Source organism: Phalaenopsis equestris, unplaced genomic scaffold (genome assembly GCF_001263595.1).
Source record: "Phalaenopsis equestris unplaced genomic scaffold, ASM126359v1 Scaffold000715, whole genome shotgun sequence".
Classification (NCBI taxonomy): Eukaryota; Viridiplantae; Streptophyta; class Magnoliopsida; order Asparagales; family Orchidaceae; genus Phalaenopsis; species Phalaenopsis equestris.
The window spans coordinates 491,772-503,152 of NW_018165155.1; the positions used below are offsets into that span (position 1 = coordinate 491,772).

The following is an 11,381-nucleotide window of genomic DNA, read 5'->3' on the forward strand; positions in this document are numbered from 1 at the left end:
TCTTTCCCTCGTATTTTTCTTAAAATTATGAATCATTTTTGAAGATAATTAAATCAGAAATTCTCATTTTTTACTTCACCGTTAAAAAAAAGAAAACAAAATGAACGAAAAAGAGACCAATCCATTTTTAAAACAAAGTTAAATCAGCAAAACTTAAAACGAAATCGTGAATGCATCGGTCAAAAGACGTTTAATTTCGTAAAAAAATGTAAAAAAATGTAAAAAAATGATCGAATCAATCCCAAAATGTGTATAAGTGTCTCCAAGAATCAACACTTAAATTGTTCAAACCGATATATGAAAGCCTCAACATGCAAATCAAATTTTAACGAATAAAGTCTCAAAAATGCAATTTAAACTTCACTGAATAGGGTCTTAAGGTCCTTGAATCAATCTTAGAAAAATATCATTTGCTCACATTTCATAAATGAATCGACCCGTGGCAGTTTTATGAATTTCCAAACCCCACATGAATTCAATTGGCGTCAACCCCATATTTTCTCCAAATGAAATTGTATAAGCCCTTTATATTTCACAAAAGAAATGTCACTAATTAATGGAAGAAATAACTCACTAGCCTTCTAGAAAATCATACCAATGTCAAACTAATTTAATCTCACCATTTATCAAAAGTTTACAATGAAATGTATATCCAATATCTCACAAAAGAACCCAAAGGTATGCTCTCGGGTAGGACCAATAAGGAGGTCCCAAAGACAGAACCAATCCACGGGTAAGGGCCAAGGAGAGGCCTCAAATGCAACAGACCAAAATCTACTAAGTAAACAAAACCACCAAGCCATCCTTTTGACAAAGACAACCCCAAATCATTAAGCTAGACTCACAGCAAAGGCAGCAGACCAAAGCCCCAAATCCAGCTCACGAGGAGGAGCCAAAAGAGAATAGAATTGTTGAGACAGTAAACATGAAACTTACGGTTAAGGTAGCAAACCAAAACCAAAACCCAAATCCAGCTCACGAGAAGGAGCCAAAAGAGAGGAGAAATTACGGGTAAGGCAACAAGAAGAGGAGAGCCCACGGGTAAGACAACCAGAACCCCAGCCAAGCTCCAAATCCAGCTCACGGGTAAAGCTAAAAGAGAAGGGAGCTCAAGGGTAAAGCCAAAAGAGAAGGGAGACCTCCAACCAAGCCATGCCCAACAAAAATATCAATTTAAATCCAAGGGACAATTCTGAGCAGTAAGAGATTTCAGCCAAAATATAATACCAAAAGAAGCTTAAACTGAACCCACCAAAGGGGTAAACTAAGCCCAAAGAAATAGTCCAAACATATAAAGAATTTTTAGCCAACATAACTCACCTAAAGGAGCACAAACCGGGCCTAGCAAAAGGGCAACCCGAACCCAACAAAATGGGAAAATCGAGCCAGCATAGGGAGGGGGGGAGGCAAAAGTTAACAACATGAAGGCTAAACCGAACACTCCAAATGAGCTAAAAAAAAAAAAAAAACATTTTTATCCAAAATTCCCATTTAAAAGAGTCAAAACCGAGCCCAATACGAGGACAAACCAAGCCCAGAAATATTCCAAAATAGCAAAAAAACTTCAGCTTTCATATATTACCGAAAGGAGCCTAATCTAAGCCCAAGAAAGGGGCAAACCGAATTCAATACAGGGGCAAACCGAACCCAATGCATGGTTCAAAACAAAAAGTATACTTCCAAATCAATCCCAAAGAAAAAAACCAAGACCGAGACCACCAAATGGGCCAAAGGAGAGCATATTTTTCCAGCATTTATTGTAAAGCATGAATATCAACAATAAAAGTTTTGATAATTTCATTCCAACATGCATTCAAACAAGGGGGCAACAAGAGAAACATGAAATGAGCCCCAAACATATCTTTTCCAACTCATGAAATGATTTCCAACATGTATTCTAGCAAGGGGCAGCAAGAGAAGCAAGGATAAGCCCCCAAACTAATTTTTCCATCTCATAAAATAATTTTCAGCATGCATTCTAGCAAGGGGTAGTAATAAAAGCAAGAATAAGCCTCCAAACATATTTTTCCATCTCATAAAATAATTTCCAGCATGCATTCTAGCAAGGGGCAGCAATAGAAGCAAGAATGGCCCCTAAACATATTTTTCCATCTCATGAAATGATTTCCAACATGTATTCCAGCAAGGGGCAGCAAAAGAAGCAAGAATGAGCCCCCAAATACATTTTTTTTCAACTCATAAAATAATTTCCAGCATGCATTCTAGCAAGGGGCAACAATAGAAGCAAGAATAAGCCCCCAAACATATTTTTCCATCTCATAAAATAATTCCCAGCATGCATTCTAGCAAAGGGGCAGCAAGAGAAACATGAATGAGCCCCCAAACATATTTTTCCATCTCATAAAATAATTCCCAGCATGCATTCTAGCAAAGGGGCAGCAAGAGAAACATGAATGAGCCCCCAAACATATTTTTCCATCTCATAAAATAATTCCCAGCATGCATTCTAGCAAAGGGGCAGCAAGAGAAACATGAATGAGTCCCCAAACATATTTTTCCATAGACATTTATAAAGGAATAAAAATGTATTTTTAGACTACTCTAGCCATGCCTTCAAATGTTTCAAGCAAAAGAAAAGTAGAGGTCACCCATATATACATGCTTCATTTCTCACAATCCTAAGCAAATATTCTTGCTTAAACTTCAAAATAAACTTCCATACTTCATGCCATCAAAATAATGCAAAATAGAGGAGAGGAGAAGAATACCTCTTTCTAATGCATATTTAAAGCAAAACACTAAAATAAATTGAAAGAAACGCTCCACAGAAATTCTTCTCGAAAACCTCACGCAAATAACCCCTACGGCTTCTAGCTCTCGGTTCTTTAATCACAAGAGTATCGACTAACAGAGAGGAAGAAGAACTCCCCTCGAACAGCGAATCAGAAAGAAGTAGCTTTCCCCCACAGTAATCCTTCCCGACAACCTCACGCAAATAGCCCCTACAACTTCTAGCTCCCGGATCTTTAACCACAAGAATATCGACTAACAGAGAGGAAGAACTCTCCTCAAACAACAAATCAGAAAGAAGTAACTTTCCCTCACAGTAAGAAAAATCCAAGTCTTCTTCTCTCAGAACCCTCCCTTTCTCTCTCAAAAATTTCAACAACCCAACACAGTAGACTAGGAAAACATTTTATAGGCAGAAAAGAGAAGAGAAGAAGCCATCAACCACCGTTCCATGGCCGAATAGAACAAGAGGGACAGAATCGTCACAATAAAGAGGGAGGGCGTACAGCTTCAAGGAGGAGAAGCGTCGGCCAGCTCATCTCCTTGCGATTGGAGAGTCGAAAAGCCAAAGGGAAGCTCGAGGAGACGAGCCGCGAGCAAGAACGACAAGGAGAGTGGCGTGGATCTATCGTGGATCTAGGGCACACGGAGGAGAGGGAGACGAGCCGCGGGATCGAGCCGAACACAAGGCCGAATGAGGGTTTAAGTGAGGGTAGAGGTGTAAATAGGATTTAGGTTTAATATAATTATAATTTAATGATATTTATATAAAAGAAAATATTTAATATTTTGAAAAATAAAAATTTAATTTGTGTTTTATCCATGCATCAAAACATAACAAAATTGGTATCATTTGTAAATAATTCTGACGTTCTGGACGCGCTGACGCGGTCCGTTTCGCCGTCGGAAGTCATTTTGATAAATTTATCGATTTGCGTGTCAATTTTATCGTGTCAGAAATATGACAATATGAGTGTCCTTTCCAACCAAAATTAGTATCCCGGACGCGTTGACGCAGTCCATTTTGTCGTCGGAGGTCTTCCAGAGAAGTTTGCATTTTCACTCGTCTTTTAGGCTCAATAGAAGACTGACCTCATGCAATTTTGTGAATTTTGTGCATTTGGTGTGTGTATGTGCGAAAAAGTCGTGACGATATTTTCTTAGGGCCTGAAATTCTATTGGTAACTTCTCCCTGAGTCTTCACATAATAACCCTTAACCTGCGCGTACATAAGATGATGGTTTTGGACCATAAATGCTAGACATCACAGGAAAAAAGGAAGTGGTTGGAATTTCTAAAAAGTGTGGGTCCCAATTCTAGTTTTCTAAGATAGTCAGTACGAGCCACTGATCTCAACAACTTATCGCAGACTACTAGTAACTTGCATGATCTGAAGATAGATTCCAAATGATTTAACTTAAAAATATGATTAATTTCCCAAAACATACCTTAAGCAGCTTTCTTGGCGACCGACCCTTCTCCAAAGATGTCAAATTTACTTTCTATCACCTCCAACCACACTTCTCCTACGCTGATATCGTGCTAGAACCCTTTTGGAAGCTCGCGAAAGACGTTCGACGTTTCCGACACAATGGACGCCTTCGACGACTACTAGAAAGGAAAAAAGATACAGAAAATAAGGCAAAACTCAGAATGAAAGCAATAGAAAGAAAAGAGAAGGGAAGTCTCAAATAGCTTGAAATAGGGATTAACACTTATAAAATTTGTCTCAGAGCCAAAAATTCCGAACTTTGACACCCATGGGCTGCTCGGTTTACTCTTCACCCGTCCGCCACTTGCTACAGTGTCCGAGCACAAGTGTTTGCGGAGGGCAGACTTCTGCCTCGTGAAACCCTAGAGGGAGGAGGGAACGGGAGAGGAAATATGGAGAGGGGAGTAGGTCACGGCTTACTAGGTGCCGCTCACCCCTTTTGCAGGCTTGCTGCGATCACAACTCCCTCTCTCATATCTTCTGCCGAACGAAACCTCATATCTTCTGTCGAAAGAAATGAGAGGGAGGGAGAGGAGTATCGGGAGAGGATGGGAAATTCGAGAGCTCAGGATGGAAAATTTCTTTAATCAATGCATATAATGCATAGGGTAGGCAGGTTAAAAACAGTGCTGTGGGAATAAAGAGAGTATTAAGGAATAGTTAAGTTTAATTAAAATTAATTCAATTGAAAACTTTCAAATTTCATATTTCACATTTCGTTCATAATTTACGTACAGTACTTCATATGGAATTGATCGACTTTAGTGTAGAATTTTATAAAATTATTCCAATTAAAATCCGAGGGGTGCGAAAATTAGGTTACATTTTAAGTTGCTAAAAAATTTCTCAAATTTCTCAAAAAAATTGATCATTACACTCAACTTGTTGATTTTGTTGGTAACTAGTTTTTTTTTGTTTTATCAACAAGTTCATGCAGTTCCTCCATTCTAGTCAAGCGGTTTTCAAATGGAATATACTTTAAATTTATGATGATCTTCATCAGCTGAATTATCACAGGCCATCCGCCAATGAACTCAGAATAAATCCGGATGGTTCCGCTGCAGATCCTGCTTCATTCCAGCGACAGATTCGTCGTGACTCCCAGTTGATGGGTCAGTTACTGCAGGTAGGCAATGCTGCTCTATTTAATGGAAAATATTGCTGTTAATAATTTGTTTAATCATTTCAGTAGAACATTTTAACCTAAGAAGGCAATTGTTTTATATTTCTTGGAATCCACCTGCTTTCGAAACCTCCAGAAATCCCAATGATTTATCCTGTGCTTCTGCCTTAAAAGTGCATGTTTTCATAGTGATTCTGTAGATTTCCAAAGATTCCTTAAACTTCATTAACATGTTACTATTGGCAAGTATAATTAACCATAAAATTAGCTTTTAGTCTTGTTAAATAGCATACAGACTTTTTTTGGGTTGTATATATTTTTGTCTTTTGTGTTTATCGCCAAGTCTACATTCACTGTTTTTGGAAAGGAAAAAAAAACTATGATTGAATATCCTTCTGCATATTTCTCATCAGAGCACACAATTACTTGTGCGATTGAATACTTGGAAAAAAATAATTCACTTTTTAAAAATAGGAGCTGGTGATTTTTGCTTTCATTCTTCTGTTGTTTCAGATTTTCAATTGCAGTTTCTCCTTATGTTTGATTTTATACTTTTCTTTATCATTTAATGTGTTTTTGTACTATGATTAACTTTCACATTAGAACAGATGGGATTCTCCAAAGGCTTTAAATTGGGTTCTATCTTTTTTATATTTTTTGAGATAAGTTATTACAGTTAAAGAAAGGTTATATTGGTGGAAGAATCATCAAGAGAAGTCTTAGACAAGGGAGCCATTTTGCGATGAGGTTGTTGTTATAATGGAAGCTGAACGAGTTCCTAGAATGTTGGGGGAAAGAAGATTGATTAGATAGTACAACAATTAAATATCCTAACTAGGTTGCTAAAATGGCAAAATTCACACCTGATTTTGTAAGAATTGATATTAGATTTTTCTAATTGGATTGCAGTGGTGGTAGCACATCTTTAATCGCTTTTGTCATTTTATTTTCGAAAATTTAGCTTTGGGCATCCTTGTATGTTTAGCTGAGAAATTTTTTGAGATTTGCAGGCCAATTATATGTACATTGTGCTCTGTAAGGGTTCATCTGGTTGGTTGAAGTTACAAAATTTGTTTTGAAATGGAATTTTTGTTTTTTCTTGGTAATGTTCTATTTATTGTCATTTTCTAATTAAATTACCGCGGAAAATGCTTGTATTAATACTTTTTTGTAAATTTCATATGGCCAATTCTGTCAGAAAGACCTGCTAGTCTTTTATTAATTTGATGGTGCATAGAAGCATTGGTTGTTGCTCTTGATCATCAATTATATTTCATTTTGCAGCTATTTATGTGAAGTTGCTATTATCTATACAGGAAATTTTAACCGAAGATTTTTTTTTCAACTTGCTAAGAATTTTTGTAAACCTTATGAACATGCTCACAAATATAAAAGTATTATAAACACTTCAATACAAGCTTAATTTATAGAACTCTGAATCAAATCATATATGTTTTTGCTTATTTTTCTTTCTTTATACAATCTTTACTATAAGTAACTATTATCTTTGATATCAAGACATAGTTAGTTTATTCTTAATTATCCTTGGAGACGCATCTTAATTGTTTGTAACCTTTAAGTTTTTTCTTGTTTAAATTCAAGTGATTGCTGCACAAACATGATCTGCGAAATCATTGATGATGATATTTTGCATTTTTGAAGTTGATTATTATATATTTACATTTCAGCCTTATTTGGCGTATGTTGTCAATTTAACCAATGTGCATGCATGCACAACATGATTTATATTGTTTTATAAATTCATGCATACCGGTTGTTATATTCTAACATTTTTTTATGGCATATTTGCGTGGATATGGATACAATACCATTTAGTATGAGTTTGTTGGGCCCTAAGAACCACATTTGCTAAAATATTCATGTAGAAAATAAGTTCTAGAGGGGAATATTTCTATTGATCCATATTATTCACATGTGTGTGTGTGCACTGTTAAGTTATTTATTTAAGTATCTAATGTATTTTTCTATTTTTTTCTAGTTTTGGAACCATTTATGATTTTTGTGTGGGCAGGGTGCCATGTTTGGGCCCTCCCACATATTGTATCTGTATCTTTTTTTCTATTTAATATATTAGTTTTTTTGGGCTTTTAATATATATATATATATATATATGGAAAACAATCTCTCCTAATTTACAAACTTACCAAATATATCTAATTTATAATCCTGAAATGAATTATAAAATAACATAGAATATGAAGGGAATAAACTAATTAAGAGTTTCATAAGTTGTCCCAATCAGATCTTCCAGGATCTTCTCAGATTTCCTTCAGAGAAATAGTTTCTTGCTCTATACTCCAATTCTGCACTGCTTCTAGAAATAATCACTTGCTTCTTACTTTTCGAAGTCACCCGATTTCCCCATACATAGTAGTAACATATGGTGGACTTTTTGTTAGTGAGTTCACCAACCCAACCATCATCAGTGTTGACTTCCACATCTGTTCTTGTTTTTCTCAAAAATTAATTCATAATTAGGAGTCTTTTTGAGAAATCTCAAAATTTTGTACACTATGTCCTAGTGCTTTTTTGTTTGGGCTATTCATGATACCTAGGTCCTTAATTTTAAACTTTGGGATAAGAATTTCTTTGATCTTGAGAATCTCTTTTTCATTATGACTTGTAAGAATTATATCATCCGCATATACTATCAATGCAACAGTCTTACATTCTTAAGTGTGCTTTACAAACAAAATATATCAATTGACTTTATGAGTACCCATTAGATTTCATAGTTTTAACAAGCCTTTCAAACCATGCTCTTGATGATTGCGTAAGCTCAGAGAGAGACTTCCTGAGTTTGTATGTCATGTGTTTGTTGGAATTTTTCTAATCTTCATATACACTTCTTTTTCTAGATCTCCATTTAAAAAGTCATTTTTATGTCAAGTTGAAGTAGTTTACATCCTTTGTTAACTGCTAGTGGAAGGAGAACTCTGATAGTGTTAAGTTTGACAACTGGTGCAAAGGTCTCTTTATAGTCGATCCCACAGGCTTAAGTGAAACTTTTTTACAAGTCTGGTTTTGAATCTCTTAATACCCCTATCAATTTTGTATTTGATATTGAATACCCATTTGCCCGCTCCCAACCAGCTTCTTATCCCAAGGGAGTTTATTAAGAATCTATATGCCAATATACTCTAGTGCTCGAATCTCCATTTCAATTTTTTTCTCTATTCTAGATTTTCAATAGCTTTATGAATGGATTTAGGAATCTACATACTATCAAGGTTAGATGTAAAAGTTTTACAGGATGGGGATAGCTTCCTATAAGATACATACTTCTTAATTGGGTATCTAATGCAGTTTTCCTTGTTACCAACATCAAAAGAGGAAGAGAATAACTCACGAGTACTAGACTTCATACCCGAAATTTCAGGTGAATGCAGACTTAGGTTTTGGTTTGAGCTATTTTGTCATTGCAAGTTGTCTTTCAATTGCTTGAGGTTTTTCTTTCTCCTTGTGTGCAAACGAAGTTCTTTATTTTACACTTTAGGTTGGGTTGGTTGGGCATCCTAAATCAGGATAGGAGGGCTAGGTGGAGTAGGTGATGAAATCGTGTAGGTGTCATCAAGTGCATCCAAAAATTGATGTTCGTTTATGCTTTCCCTCTAAACATCAAAATTTGGGTAAAATGATTGATTCTCAAAAAAATTCGACATCCATGGACTTAATAGTATTTTCTGATAACAGGAGAGTAATACTTATACCCTTTTTTGTTGGTGGCATACCCAAAAAAATACACTTGATAAATTTACGATCAAGTTTTGTGTAATTTAAGGAATTGTTTTGAAAAATGGATAGACACCTAAAGATTTTAAGTGATATAGTAGAATAAAAAGCTCCGATATCAAGATAAATAACCATCAAAACATGAATAGGTGTTTTGAAGTTTAGTCTCCGACTAGACATTCAATTGATAACATATGTTACTGTAAGAACTACTTCCCCAAAACAATATTTAGGAACTTGATGTGACATCATAATTGAACGAGATATCGTAAAGAGATTTTTGTTGTTTCTATCAGCTATCTCATTTTGTTTTGGGGTATCAATACATAAACTTACATAGATGATTCCATTTTTTGAAAGATAGGATCTGATGATGGGGATGAAATATTCCTTTGCATTAACGATTTTTAGGATCTGAATTTAATATTGGAATTGAGTTTGAATCACATCAAAGAAGCTTTAGAAGATTTAAGCTATTTTAGATTTCTCATTCATTAGAAATACTTAAGTGGTTCTTGTATGTTTGTCAATAAAGGAGACAAATCATTTAATCCACTTAAGGCTTTCACCTTTGAGGGTTCCCAAATACTATTGTGGAGGTGTGAGGGTTTGTATTGGGTCAAATGATAGTTATTTTTAGTATGTTTGGTAAGTTGACAAATCTCACATTGATAGAAACTTGATTTTTTATTGATAAACAAATGAAGATACAACTTAGTAATATAATTGAAATTGGGATGACCGATACTATAATGCGATAATAAAACTTGTTTTTTGTTAGACATGACTCAACAGAAAAGAGAAGTGAAATCATTTGTGTATTTAGAGGGAGACTTCCCTTAATTATAAGACTTGTGTAATAACCAATTTTGAGAAATTGTTAATTTGGCGACTTAAAAATGTAGAGTTAATTTTATAAAATTCTATGCATCAAATCCATTAATTCAATATGAAACACTCTATTTTAATTATGAATAGATCGAGAGATATAAAGAAATTAGAAGTTATAAGTTTAATTAAGTTAATTAACACTTAATTACCCTCCCTAATCCCAGCTTAGTGGTCCCATCGACTTAAGAATTTATAAGTTTAATTAAGTTAATTAACACTTAATTACCCTCCCTATTCCTAGCTTAGTGTTCCCACCAACTTAACCTAAGCGATTTTAGCCCTGAGATGCGTCGAATGGGAAGCTTCGCATTTCCTCTTCCCCTCTCGGTTGCGTCGCATGAAGTCCTCCATCTCCCGTTCTCTTTGCCTTCTCCCGATCTCTTTCCCCATTCTCGGCGACGCTAGATTGATGGAGACCGTGAGCAGTGAGGACGAGTGACGATTTGGGAGCCGCAGTTCACAGTAGGGAGCTCGAGGGAGAAATCTGTGAGTGTAAACCCTTCTTTCACACTAATTTCGACATTCCCTTCCTCCCCCACCTCATTCTTTTTAACCGAGGGAGCCCGTGATTCCAGCTACAATACTGGAGTCGGGATTGTGTGTGAACGCATGACAGCAAGCGGCAAGCAACTAGGTTTCCAGTCTCCGAGGTGAAACCAGTAAGTACGAAACCCTATTTCACGTTATTTGAGACATTCTTTTTCTTCATCTTGCTTCCATTTTAACATATGTAACAAATTGTGCATATTTTTTTTTCGGTAGTTGTCAGAGACGCTGAACTTGTGTCGGAAGTGTCGTAAGTGGTTTGTGAGTTTTCGTCGGGGGCTTTAGCTCGAGATCAACGATGGGAAATGGAGATTTGAAGTGTTAGGAAGAAGAGGGAAGAATTTTTTGCAGCTGTGGAAAGGCAGTCTTGTGGCGAAAAGCCTAATTGAGGTAAGAAAGTTACTTTTTGTGTTAAATTACTTTGAGCCAAAAATTTATAAAATCCTAAGATATTTATACATTTTAGGTTGTTTATCTGAGGTGATTAGTGTTGACCTCAATTTTCGTGAGGTCTAGTATTCCTCTTAGGGTTTAGGATCTAGCCTTAGGAATCTCCCTTCGACTATCTTAGAACCTTAGAAGTGAGACTCGCCTCATTCTAGAAATTCAACCCGCTTCCGTCCCCTTCTGGAGTTTCGCGTGTGTGGTATTAACTTCTAGCACTTAGAAGGATGAAACCAATATGAGGAACCCAAAAGGGATCCCTATAGGACCTTTTGAGCCTTAGGGTGGCCTTTTGCACAATTCGCACTCCCGCGCGCATAAGCTTCGCAATTCGGAGAGTCGACGCGTCCGATCGCCGCAATTCGCATTGCCTGCATTGTT

General features: G+C 36.0%; 1 protein-coding gene across 2 annotated transcripts in view; it reads left to right on the forward strand.

Moving 5' to 3' along the window:
• Positions 1 to 11,381, forward strand: part of LOC110030405 (DNA damage-inducible protein 1) — a 95,815-nt gene that overhangs the window by 11,200 nt on the left and 73,234 nt on the right. Inside the window, exon 4 of one of the 2 annotated variants that reach the window (XM_020733103.1) lies at positions 5,261 to 5,369. In XM_020733103.1, the coding sequence (XP_020588762.1) occupies positions 5,261 to 5,369 (109 nt within the window). Of the gene's footprint in view, positions 1 to 5,246; positions 5,370 to 11,381 lie in introns of both variants that reach the window. The other variant, XM_020733104.1, reaches the window with a different exon arrangement.